The sequence below is a fragment of the Epinephelus lanceolatus genome, chromosome 22 (assembly GCF_041903045.1).
Source record: "Epinephelus lanceolatus isolate andai-2023 chromosome 22, ASM4190304v1, whole genome shotgun sequence".
Classification (NCBI taxonomy): domain Eukaryota; kingdom Metazoa; phylum Chordata; class Actinopteri; order Perciformes; family Serranidae; genus Epinephelus; species Epinephelus lanceolatus.
This window is the reverse complement of record NC_135755.1, coordinates 3,072,841-3,086,792: the sequence shown is the minus strand read 5'-3', so window position 1 is coordinate 3,086,792 and position 13,952 is coordinate 3,072,841. Positions and strand designations below refer to the sequence as shown.

The 13,952-nt window shown below is 39.9% G+C and overlaps 1 protein-coding gene across 1 annotated transcript; it reads right to left on the bottom strand.

Annotated features, from left to right (window-relative positions):
- Positions 1-3,345: 3,345 nt before the first annotated feature.
- On the bottom strand, positions 3,346-12,916 carry LOC144459722 (uncharacterized). Its single transcript, XM_078164256.1, has 2 exons — positions 12,336-12,916; positions 3,346-8,280 (listed from the first exon to the last, which is right to left on the bottom strand). Exons 1-2 carry the CDS (start codon positions 12,426-12,428, stop codon positions 6,652-6,654), a joined length of 1,722 nt encoding a protein of 573 aa, XP_078020382.1. The 5' UTR covers positions 12,429-12,916; the 3' UTR covers positions 3,346-6,651.
- Positions 12,917-13,952: the final 1,036 nt, after the last annotated feature.

Genomic DNA, 13,952 nt, shown 5'->3' with positions numbered 1-13,952 from the left:
CGCGCTTCTAATTCACTAAGCCTCGCCTCCAACGCAGCAAATAAGCTGCACTTATTACAATTACCACTGTCGCTAAAGGAGGCAGAGGCATAACTGAACATTTGGCACACCGAGCAAGAAAGAGCAGGAGAAGGAGAAGCCATGGCTAAGCTAAAGTAGCTAACAAGGCTAAGAGCGTGCAAACAACAGCTAAGAGATTAGCGAGAAAGTCGTAGAAAGAAGGAGAGCTATAAGTGCTTAAACAGAACCAGTGTGGGTTATGACTTGAAGTAGACGTTAAAGCAGCGTTAAAGCAACTGAGGTGAGAAAGCAGGCTAGCAGAATTCACCAGAGCAGTACAGAGACACTGTCACAGAAACACCGGAAATGACACAACTCGCTTACCGCAATACGTCCCCTGAAATTTACGAACTCGTCCATATGAACTCCCAGGAATCTAGTGGACGTCACTCTCTCAATAGGACTGTCATTTATTTTAATATCAATAAGTTCAAGGTTGCTCCAATTTCTGTTTGATCGAGAAATGATAAAGTTTGTCTTGTTTATATTTAGAGATAATTTATTGCATTTTAACCATGTATCAACCTTGATCAATTCATCACTGAGATTCTTTTGCAGATCATTTATGTTCTTGTGTGATAAAAATAAATTAGTATCATCCGCGAACAGAACTTTGTGTAGAATGTTAGAACAATGTATAAAATCATTTATATATAAAATAAAGAGGAGTGGTCCTTGGATAGATCCCTGGGGGACACTGTAAGGCCCGTTTCCACCGCAGGAACTTCGGGATAAATTTACGGGGCCGGGGCCGTTGGTGCGTGTCTCCACCGCAGGAACCACCCCAGAAGGACAGAGTTCCGGAACTTTTACAGGGGCTAAACAAGTCCCTGCCTCGGAGTAGGTACTCAGAACGGCCCAAGAGACTCCTGGCTGGGGCTTGAGGATTACTTGGTGCTGACTGGATATACTCAAGGAGGGATGTGACGTCAACAGAAAGCAACAAAATAGCCGGCATTTTTAAAACTCAGCAGACAAGGGTTAGCACGTTCATAGCTTGTAAACAAACTCAATAACCGGTCCATGAAAAAAATATTTTTTCCAGCGGATATCTTAGTTACAACATGATTGAGCTAGCAAAGCAGTTTTGTGTTGCTATGTGTGGTATTTATTCAATTTTGGGAAATCACGATGTCTAGAAAGCATCAGCTGACAGGGACAGCTAACAGCAGCAGCAAAGCTAACATCAGGACGTCATCTGTTAAAAGCCTCCCGTTGTCATGTTATTTAAAAGAATTTCAAAATCAATTGTGTCAAAAGCCTTTGACAAATCAAGGAAAACTCCAATGCCTAACTCGCCTTTATCAATACAATCATACATTTTTTCCAACAGATTCAGAATCACTATAGAGGTGGAGCTCTCTTTCCTAAAGCTATACTGTTGTGGAGATAGGATTTAAAATTTTTTAGACAACTCTCTCCAGTACCTTGGAGAAGACAGGTAAAATCGATATGGGCCTATAATTATGCAAGTCATTTTTATCCCCCGACTTAAACACTGGTACGATTCTTGCAGTTTTTGTCATGTCAGGCACAACTCCACAGAGTAAGGAGAGATTGATAGAGTAGACCAGAGGCTCCAAAATTTCACTTATAATAGCTTTAAGAATTTTACTACAAATGTTATCTACACCAGCTGTGTGCGAGCTCTTCATTTTCATAACAATTTTCAACACTTTGTCTCTATCAGTTGGCCTAAGGAAAAGAGAGTTCAAATAATTGCCTCTGAGGTATTGTCTAAATGTGGCATTGTGTGGTTGATTAATCTTTTGAGAGAGGTTTTTTCCACTAGAAACAAAATGATCATTAAATTTACTGGCGAGTTCATCATTGTTGGTGGCATTTCCAGTGATATTCTCAGCATTTTTGAAGTTTCCCTTGATTTTGGCATCAGGGAGAATAGTATTTTTATGCTTACGACAAAGGATTTCATTTAGTACCTGCCAGGATTTCTTTTGGTCACCCTGATAAACTTTAATGCGTTCAGTATAGTACCTTTACTTACTCACGCGAATTACTTGTGTGAGCTTATTTCTATACTTTATATATGTTTCTTTATTTGCATCACTAGGGTTTTTAACAAATTGTTTGTATGATTTATTCGTTTTATTGATAGATTTTAAAATACCCTTTGTAAGCCAGGATTTCTGTTTAATGGCACTTTACTTTATGAGTCTTTCAGGTATAGTACAATCTATGCAATCGGTGACTTCATTAATTAGTACATTATATGCAGTATTCGGGTCCTTACAATTATAGACAGAATCCCACGTTTTAGTTCACAGGTTTGCACAGTTTTTGTAAAGACTTTTCATTTAAAACCTTAACTTTAGTTTTGGTAGGGGAATCATCAACGTTCTTAACAAGATCAGTGAATAAAACAATAGGATAATGATCTGTTATATCTGAGAATATTACACCAGAATCTATACGAGCTTTGTGAGAATTTGTGAGGATATTGTCGATTATTGTCCTGCTAGACTCTGTAACTCTAGTGAATGTATTGATTGTAGGAAAAAATGAAAAGGAATGTAAAATATTAATAGTCATTTGTCATAGTATCATCCTTAACGAGGTCTATGTTAAAGTCCCCGAGAATGAAACATGTTTTATTTGTTTTGTTTATACGATATGAGAGTTTTTCTAAATTCATTTTGAAGATGTCAATATCAGAGTCTGGTGGCCTGTAAATTACTCCAACTGTAATGTTTTTACTACTTTCTACGTCTATCTCTATGAAAAGAGAATCAGAGTGACCATCTGCAATAATAAATTCATCACCAATGCTAACTGAGAGTTCAGAGGCTGCATACAAACAGACTCCTCCTCCTGATCTACCAGATCTATTTTTATTGTATAATTTATATCCATCAAGATTAAGGCCATATAAGATCCTTCATTTAGCCAGGTTTCACTGCAGCCAATGACTGTTACTATGGCAGCAGAAAATAATAATAAAAACATTAGTTTGAAGGTGACAAGGAACTTCATAATGAGAAACTGAGTGATGGTGTTGTTGTCATGGCAACACACTGCTTTACATTAGTGTAAATAATAAATGTTAATGCTGAGGAGGCCGATCACAACAGCTCAACAAACACTGACAGATGGAAACAGTTTGAGATGACGAGTCAGAGCGTCTCTTTGTGTCCAACATTAAAAACAGCTCTGATTATTACAGCAGAGACCCTGACAGGAAACAAGTCCAACAGCAACAATCACATTTGCTGACACAACAGGATGTAAACAGGCGTTACAGTGAAACCAAAGAATGAACACGCTATAGACCAAATCACAATTTTTATTTACAAGAACTTGCAGGGAGAAAATCCTCACGTTACAAACATTATAAATTTAGATAAATTTTCTACTTTGTGGAACGATACAGTTTACCTTTAATCTTGAATCTTTACCTTGCAGTCACAGTCTTTTCCGATGGATATCTGAAGCTGTTAAATCAAAGTCACCAGACTCATTTTATGTAGCAGAGCACAGAGTTGCTGCCTCATTTAGTGAGTGTGTGAGGTAAAGCTGAGCAAATATTCAAACATAGCGTACACTTACACTGATACTGAGTTTTTCAGGTGGCCAAAATCTGTTTTGCTGCGGCCCCGTCCACAACAGTAACAGGCTGAATAAACTACAGAGTGGATGTGCTGCAGATTTTCACACAGTCTGATGGAGACTGTGTTCAAGGACCTCGCCTGGTTTAATGAGGCAGCATCACTTTAATAACAACTCCAACTCAACTCACCATCACAGAGTGAGAGTACAACTGTGGAGCTGATCCTGAGGAGCGTCTGAGCTTTAGTAGTGAGACTGTGACAGGAGCAAAGACCAACACCAGGAACTTTAATCCCACTGCAGAGTCTACAAACTATTTTTATTAAAGGCTGAACTCATCTGATGATATGGACATTACAATCCTCCACACACAAACAAACAGGCTTCAACTCAACTTCTGTCTCTGTACCTCCAACAAGAGTCAAAAAGAAGAAGAGCTCCGCCCTGCTGAGCCTCCGTCTTTATACAGGTGGAGCTCAGGAAGAAAAACTCAGCTGTCTTCTACATGTGGACAAACACAGGACACATGCAAGACACTGGATAAGACATCAAATATGTTACACATGATAACATACATCATATTAATCTGGTATTTAAGTTGTTAATGATGCTCAGAGCTCAGAAGACTTTGGTGTCCTGATGTCATCAACAGGAGCAAACAGTCTGAGCTGGAAACCTGAACATTGTGGAGGGGTTTTCATGTCCCTGTCATACTGGGAGCTGTGGTGTCCCAGCCGTTGCTCCTGGTCAGAGGGGTACTCCAGAAAGCGGGTTTAGTGAAAACTCTGAGTAGGTTAACCCTGAGATGAGGGAAACTCTGGGTTTTCAGTTCCAGAAAGAGAGGTAACTGAAACTCTGAGTCAGTCACCATGGTAACAGACTTTGTGAACCTAACCTGCTCGCTGACAGGTTTTCTTCAATAAACCCTGAGTGTTTCTCTGTCTCCTCCCTCTTACACGCTGTTTCATTTCCTCATTCATTCAGTCCGTGTCAAAGCTTGTATGGAAGCGCATTCATTAGCGGAGATTTACCGTCTGTCACAGTCTATATCCTGCTGGATATTAGTTTGTTACTCAGGACTGTCTTAAGTTACTGAGTTTATGCACATCAATCATTTCTTTGGACATCGGTTTTTGTCTTTACATTCAAATATTACACAGCGAGAATTCACCCTCAGCTCAGAATCAAACCTCTGTCCTTTTTATATTTATTATTTTTTATAACACTGTGCACAAGGATCAGACTGTCAGTCTGTTAGAGCAGCTCCCAAATGTTTATTGCACATAATGTGTAGGTCTAATTATTTACATTTTAAAAATCGGTATGAAGCTTTAGACACGTAATATCAATGACTAATGATTTCTATCACTGATGTCATTGGTCGCACTGATGGAACATAATTCCTATAGCCTAATATTGGGGATTATATGTTAATATTTCTGAGTGAGCAATGGTGCAGCATTTCACTGTCTTTAAATTTACTACATTTATAGCTGAAATAAAGTCACTGAATGCTGTTGAGTCAAGACACAAATAGATGTCCAGCATTTTAAAATCTACTGTATTTTAACCTCAACGTCTTTTCAAGTGCAAATCACCAAACATATTATTACTGGGTCAGACTGTGAGTTTACAGTCATGTCTTTATGTCTTTGATCTATAGCCTAGCCTATATGTTTTAAATCTTCTGCCTCCTGTGTTTTTCCCCATCAGATTAAATCTGAACAAATATATTATTACATATTATTAATATAATGTAATGTATGTACAGCCTGATACACAGTCAGATTCCACCACTTTATCTTCATTAAGAAAAAATGTAAGTCTGATAAATGATGAATAAACGGACAACACTGAATAAAACTTTTTCATTAACTTTATGGTTAACTTATTTACACTTTCCTCGCTCTGACTCAGGCTCTTCTTTTAAAGATAAACGTGCACCGTCTGCTACACATGCATTAATATCTCTACATCCACTGGATTAAAATGGAGGCGCTGTCTTTTATTTACCTGTTGCCATGGTGAATCGTGGAGTCGGAGCTCCATTGATGATGGCTTTTTATTGTCGGCTTAACTCAGAGTGAACATACTCAGAGTTGACTGAACTAACTCAAATCAGCTGTTCTGGAACCGGTAACTCAGAGTTTCCCATCTCAGGGTAAATCAACTCAGAGTTCATGGTTAGACTCAGAGTTTGTTGAACCTCCTACCTGGAATACCCCTCAGGTCTTGAGAGGCAAAGTGGTCCAAGGGGAGGGGCCAGACTAACAGTGAGTCAACAGACCCTGATGGATCAGACCTGGAGCACCTCGCCATGACAACACAAACAGAGCCCCCTTCTGGAGGCAGGCTAGAGAGGGAAGCTGCACACGGGACCAAAAATCAGTCAAGTCACTAAACATTTCATTCAGCATGTTGAGTCAGCGTCTGAGACTGCAGAGCCTGTCTGTGACAGAGGTCTCAGGCTGATGCAAATACTTTGATCACAGCCATGGTAAGAGGCATCAATATCAGTTTTCAAATGCTTATTTGGTCAATCAGCCTATATATATCTACATGGACTTGACTCATGGGGCTCGGTGGGGCACAGTCCCAAAAATCAACATGGAGTCACCATCCTGTGGGCTCACCAGTCGCAGAGATACGCTTCAGGGTCGGGTGCATTGTGAGCCGCAACATTGCCCCGGACAGTTGCATGATTGATTTTGAAAAGTTTGTGGTCAGCTCTCACACTTGGGAGTCCTACAGGGAGGAATCTGGTGGTCCAACATAGGGTTACAGTTGAAATAAAAAACAGATAAAAATAATCAAAGACAAAAGTAAGACATCAACACATCTATCAGGGCATGGGGAGGAAGCAGTAGGAAGATGTTTGCCTGGCCCTGAAAACGTCCAAAACAATGCAGGGTAAACACATTTGTGGGCTTTAATGTCACTACCGACATTGGTCACATCAGGACAGGTTCCCTCTGGTGTGAACACGTTGGTGGATTTTTAGGTCTATTCGATAAAAGCTTTCTCACACTAGTCACAGCTGTACAGGTTCTCTCCTGCATGCCGGCATTGGTGGGTTCTCAAAGTACTGCACCGGGCAAATAATCTTCCACATTGGTCACACCAGTACGGCTTCTCTCCTGTGTGAATACGTTGGTGGCATTTTAAGGCCCCTGACAGTGCAAAGGCTTTGCCACATTGATCACAGCTATACGGTTTCTCTCCTGTGTGAATACGTTGGTGGCGTTTTAAGGATCCTGACTGTGCAAAGGCTTTGCCACATTGATCACAGCTGTACGGTTTCTCTCTTGTGTGAATACGTTGGTGGCTTTTTAAGACCCCTGACTGTGCAAAGGCTTTGCCACATTGGTCACAGCTGTATGGTTTCTCCCCTGTGTGAATATGTTTATGAGATATTAAGGTTCCTATTTGGGAAAACTTTTTCCCACATTGATCACACCTGTATGGTTTCTCTCCTGTGTGACTGCGTTGATGGGTTTTCAAGTCACGTGACTGTGTGAAAGCTTTGCCACATTGATCACACCTGTACGGTTTCTCTCCTGTGTGACTGCGTTGATGGGTTTTCAAGTTACGTGACTGTGTGAAAGCTTTGCCACATTGATCACACCTGTACGGTTTCTCGCCTGTGTGACTGAGTTGATGGGTTTTCAAGCTACGTGAGCATGTGAAAGCTTTACCACATAGACCACACCTGTATTGTTTCTCCCCTGTCTGAATATGTTTATGAGATATTAAGGTTCCTATTTGGGAAAACTTTTTCCCACATTGGTTGTACCTGTATGGGTTCTCTCCTATGTGACTGCGTTGATGGGCTTTCAAGTTACTTAACCATTTGAAAGCTTTGCCACATTGATCACAGCTGTACGGTTTCTCTCCTGTGTGAATGCGTTGGTGGCGTTTTAAGGTTTCTAACTGTGCAAAGGCTTTGCAACATTGATCACAGCTGTACGGTTTCTCTCCTGTGTGAATACGTTGGTGGCGTTTTAAGGCCCCTGACCGTGCAAAGGCTTTGCCACATAGATCACACCTATATGGTTTCTCACCTGTGTGAATATGTTTATGAGATATTAGGGTTCTGATTTGGGAAAACTTTTTCCCACATTGATCGCACCTGTATGGTTTCTCTCCTGTGTGACTGCGCTGATGGTCTTTCAACTTACTTGGGCATGTGAAAGCTTTGCCACATTGATCACAACCGTACAGTTTCTTTCCTGTGTGAATTCTTTGGTGAGTTTTAAGGGACGTGCGTTGCGAAAAAGTTTTCCCACATTGGTCACAGCAGTGCGACTTCTCTGCAGTGTGAACACAGTGGTGACTTTTTAAGCTACGTAGAGTGGTGAAAGCTTTCTCACATTGATCACAGCTAAACAGTTTCTCTGCTGTGTCAATGTCTTGTTTTTTTGAGCTCCCTGACTCTGTGAAATCCTTCCCACTTTGGAAAAAACTGGACAGTTCCCCTTCAATGTGAATGCGTTGATGGGCTTTGAGGGCACTGCAGCGCAAAAATGTTTTCTCACATTGGTCACAGCTGTATGGTTTCTCTCCAGTTTGAACTCTTTGATGAATTTTTGAAGATCCAGATGTTGTGAAGGATTTGTCACGGTGGTGACGTATAAGTTCCTCTCTTCCTCTCTGTTCCTATAGCAACAAACAGAAAAAGAGTTCATGAGTTGTCACGGTGCAGCGAGCCAACTAAAACCATAAATAACATTTAAAGCATGTCTGCCAAACATAACCCACAATGTCTGACTAATGCATTACCACCAACAAATGTTATGATAAATAACTTACAGAATAGTTTTTATTTAGGTTTTGACTTTTTGGTAGGAATTGATACCAATACTACTTATCAATGTGACTCTCACTGATACTTCTCTCCATAATTTAGTGGTTTAGTGGTTTTGGGTTGGACCTGAGATTCTTGACTTGTGCTCATGTCTCCCCCATGACTGTACAGGCTAACCGCCACACCAAAGTCTTTTCTCATTTTCTTTAAATATTTATCAGTTACTTTTTATAACCCACATAAACCATTTGTCATAAATCAGACCAGACTGCTTTCATTGACTTAACAATGGCAGCATCTACAAACCCGACACAGTGGGTGGCGCTACATAGGCTTGTGCCAGTTTGAAAATTTTCCAACCGGTTTGATTTAAAGCCAAATATCTAACCGAACTGATATCGATTTATATACCTACCTCGTCTTTCTTAACTAGACCATGGCTTTAAGGTTCATAATAAAACGTTATGAAAGCAGATGTCTTGGGTTACAAACAACAGGAGGTGATATCATTAATTCACAGGAGGAATCGATAAGGGAATCGATAAAGAATCGGATTGATAAGCAGAATCAATAATGGCATTGATATCAATAAAATCCTATCAATTCCCATCCCTTGAGACAAACTAAACAAAACACTTATAGGCTCCTCCACTTCATTTAAAAACATACATAAACCTTATTAAGTTGTCATAATGCATGTTTCAATGCAAGACAATTTGAAAAGACACAGCACTGAAGGACCGTCTCCAGAGTGTTAGCACGAGCTAATTAGCAGCAGCGGCTAAGATCCAGCACCGAGCTTTTAAAAGGCTTGCCTCTGTAGTTAAATGTATTAATAACCACTCGCCATGTGGTGCTACAGTTAGACATTATTTGTATTGTTACCTCTCTGACTGCGTGTGTGTCTGAGCTGAGTGTTAATGTGTGAGGTGAATCAACAGTAGCTGTAGGCTGGTGTATGATGGGATGTTGAGACGGCGCCTGGGTGTGACGATATAAACATGTGATCCAGCAGATGTAAGGCGGAGCTGCTGATGTTGATGTTCATCAGCTGTCAGTGTTTGTCTGTTAGTAGAGACTCCACTCTGCAGTGTAGTTTATACAGAGAATTACACAGTAACACTGGGCTTCACCATCATCATCATCATCTTCTGTCTTAACGTTAACGTTACATTTAATACTGATTAAAATGTGTCAAATGAAGTCAGTTTGATTTGGTTCGGTCAGAACTGTGGAATATTAAATCAGCCTTTCTGACCCTCAGGTGTACATTAGGCCCGTTTCCACTGAAGAAGTTCCTGGTACTATTTGGGGGGCAGGAACTACTACAGGAACGTCCTCTCGCTCGGCCCTCTCAACCGCCGTGTCTCCACTGAGAGACCGGAGTAGGAGGAAGGTTCCTGTACAGTTACTGTGCTCTGGATGTGACATAATCGTTCTGCGACCATTTTGACCGGGGCGACGTAGGGACGTAGTTAGCTGTTAGCCATTAGTGGTGTCTGTAATAACTCAGTAACTCAAACGGTCCGTGAAAAAAATATTTTTTCCAGTGGATGTCTCAGTTACAACATGATTGAGCTAACTGGAGTAGTTTCATGTTGTATCCAACAACGGGAGACTTTTAACAGATGACGTCCTGATGTGAGCTTTGCTGCTGCTGTTAGCTGTCCCTGTCGGCTGCAGCCACTACTGATGACCTACCAACGTGTAGATATTTACACCAAAAATCACAAAGTTTGGGCTTCTTGAGATAAACGCCTTAATTGCTCCTCCGAATGTGAAGGAAATGGCTAATGCTAACCAGGCTGCTAGCTGAGTGGGTACCGGACTTCCAGACCACGACTACAACCTGTTAGCTCTCCAGGAGGCATGTGATGATGAAGACATCGACACGATGGAGAAAGATTTTGCCAAAAGTCTGCACAAGCACACAAGATTACTAGGGATGCAACGGTTCTCTATAAAATATTGAACCATTTGGTCCGCCCCGCACGGTCTCTGTGTCTACATGGTCGCGTGTTTACCATCCTCCTCTGTTCTCTGTATCACAGACACGTGTGCACAGACAGAGACGAGCACATAAGAGTGCGGCTTGGGCCGCATTTTCCTGACCGACAGTTATAACCGAGCCCAGCCAGAACCCCTACTAAATACACAGTCTATGGAGCGGAGCCTGTGTTGCGTTCAGGTGTTGTCACGTAAATAACAAATTCCATCACTTGAATAGACAACACAGCAGCATGTCAAGTGATACTAGAATTTGTTTACAGCAAAATGCAGTTTTTGCTGACAAGCAAAATAAAGAGATAATCTTGTCTTCCTGAAAAAGAAGAAGAAAACACAAGAGATGTGGTGATTGGAATCCTTACCCGGGTGATTCCACTGTCAGTGGATAAATTTGGTGAGACAGTGGACACAGTACATCACTTGGGAAAGAAGAATGACGCCACTACCAACAAAATGCCCAGACCAATAATCATACAGTTTGCAATGCCAACTATTCAAGATGAGATATGGAAAAAATCAAGAGAGGCAAGAGTCTGCAAAGAGATGAACATTCAGTTCAAGGAGGACTTTTCAAAGGAGGATCGTGAAGCCCCGGCTAAGCTGTGGCCCAAGGTGCAAGAAGCCAGAAGAAATGGGAAAGAGCCTTTCTCAAAGAAGGCTACGCACTCATTGAGGGACACAGAATTGACCCATAACTGATATTTTCAATTTGATATTTTCAACTGATATTTTTTGATAATGGGTGGAGACTTCAACATAGTTGAAATGTGATTTGGAGATTTCAAAACTGCCTATTAAATTGTCAGATTTCCATAAACAGGTACTGCATTACTGGAAAATGATATAGACCCATAATTTCACACCACATGGCTCCACCTTGTGGAATAATAGAACCATTACAATTAGTAAGAAAACCTTGTTTAAAAAAGAATGGTATGAGAAAAAAGTGTTATATGTTGTTGACTTGATGGATGAACATGGCCATTTTATTCAATGTGATTCATTTGTAGAAAAGTTTCATTTAAAATGCTCCGTCAGAGAGTTCAGTCCAATTTGTAAAGCCATTCCGCTTCCTTTGAAACACATGACACAAAGCACTCTTACATATTCACATGTGGTTATTAAGTTGCCTGAAATAAAGATTGGTGAAGTGTATGTTGGTGAGAAGAAATGTAATAACAAAGTCATTGCTAATGTTTTGAAATGCAAATTGTTTTCTGATTTTCAAAGTAAGAATAATCCATAACGGGAACATTTTAATGAATAAAAGACGTTCACTTTAGAATTGTAAACAATGTTTATCCAGCTGCTGAAACTTTACCACAAAGATTTCATTTTCAAGTAAATCCTTATGTGTATTTTGTTCAAGAGAACCCGAAACTATTGAGCATTTATTTTTATCATGGGTAAATATCATATACACCATTGCAAATGGAAAAACTGTAAAGCCTCCATATTTTGCTTTAAAAATGAACTGAAGAATTATTTATCGTCCATTAAGATATGATCTAAAAATAATCAGTCCCTTAAAGACCTGTATGAAGTCATGTTTAAGTCTCTTACATTTTCATTTCATCCTTGCTGCTGTTCATTTTCTTTAAATCTCCAACGAGCCTATTGTTTCTTCTGCGAGCTCTCGCGAGAACACGCGACGCACTGCGCGGGAAAATACCCTGCAACACAGACCGTCTCAAGTGTTTCTTTACTCTGAGTGAGTTAAAGATGAAAACAGGAAACACGGAGACATAAAAACCTTTTTGCTTTGTTACATTTCCTTTCTCCAGATGTGATGTGGAACCAGAGAATGAGCGGATGATCCACGGAGCCTCGAGACTCTTCCTCGTGTCTTTAGTGTGGCTGCTGTCAAGCCCTTTTTATCCATGACGTCATCAACACTCACCTCAACATCGCTGCTATCAGAGGACGAGCCTGCTGCTTGTCTTCTCCGGACCTTGTTGCTCCGGTGCTCCGGGTTCTGCTTGTCCTCCTCCATTCCGCTCCTCTACTGCTCCTCCTGCTCCTCCTGCTCCTCCTCTCTCATGGACTCTGATGTCCTGCTCCTGATCTCTAGTCGCTTCCTCTTCTTCTTCTTCTTCTCCTCCCTTTTCCTGCTGATTCTTCTTTGAGGTTTATTGGCGGTTGGCAAACAACGTCATGTGGCATTACCGCCACCTACTGGTGCGGAGTGTGGACTGAAATGTCTAATAATCCAGTTTATAATAATAAATAAATTTGAAAAAAAACAACAACAAAAAACTCATGTCTTCTTCATAATAATTTGTTTTAGATAATAAATAGTAATCAGATTAATTCCCTGAGTTCTTCTGTAAAATATCTTTTCAGGTTTTGAATCAGTCGCTTTTTTTCATCTTCATATTTCTGACAGTACATAACAGGCTGTACTGTCTCTTCTTACCCACAGTGATCACATCTCTGTGTTATGTTTGCATATTTTGAACAGTAAATCCAGGTCTTGATATTATTATTTCTTCTCTCCTTGTACGTCTCATTTCTCTGAATCCCCTTTGAATTCTGTCAACCCTTTAAAACCTGGAGTGACATCACAAAAATATCCAAATATTGCAAATGAATAAATAAATAAATACATGAATTAATTAATATAGAAATGTATTTTTAAAAAAGCATGGGGAAAACTATAATTATAATTATCATTATTCTTACATTTTAAAATTGTGTTACAGAATTATTATAATTCTTAATTTAATTTAATTATTTTTTATGAGCACTCCTTCCAGCTCATTTCCTTGTTTTGTTTTTTCTTAACAAATTTTCTTGTTTTTAATTTTCTTTTTTCTCATTCTTGCTATTTTTGGGGGGTAATTTCTTCTTTCATTGCTCATCGCCTTCATCCCATGTTTGTTAAAGAAATCAAGCCAATTCTAAACCACCGTCCTTTCCTCTCTTCCTCCCAGTGCTTCCCCACCTTTCCTTCAGTCTCTGTTTAATCACACTCCTGATTTCTGTTGTTTTTTTCTCTGGAGCTAAGTGTCGTATCAATGCAGTTATTTTTTTGTGGTCTTCTCTGCTCCCTTATCTGCCATTTTATGTCCTTTCATACCAACGTGCAGCAGTCATTTCATTTCATTTCTTTATTCACACATCAGTTAAAACCATGTACAACATACTCATTTTTGTAGTTATCTTATGTGAAATGGGACACGCTAGGAAGCTTAAAAAGCTTTTTAAGAGGGGCCCAGGCACAAAATAAATACATGTAACAATAAAACATAATCCAGAGTATTTCAACAACAGATACCTCCTTAGTCTATTTTTAAAAACAAGTATAGATGGGGACATTTGCAAGTCTTTATCAAGATTGTTCCATACCTGTGGACCTTTACAAACAACACTGAGGCTGGTACATTTGAGTTTTCGTTTTTTTCCCCCTAATAAAATACTTCTTCCTAGTCTGATATGAATGCAGAGGAAAGGAAATTGGAATCAGGACACAAAGTCTTTCGTTGAGCTTATTAACAACACAAAACATAGTACAAGC

Excerpts from the sequence above, each read along its gene's own strand:
- LOC144459722 (XM_078164256.1), bottom strand. The coding sequence starts at position 12,428 with ATGGAGGAGGACAAGCAGAACCCGGAGCACCGGAGCAACAAGGTCCGG. Across the intron at positions 8,281-12,335 it reads CTGATAGCAGCGATGTTGAG|GAACAGAGAGGAAGAGAGGA; the intron begins GTGAGTGTTGAT and ends TTGTTGCTATAG.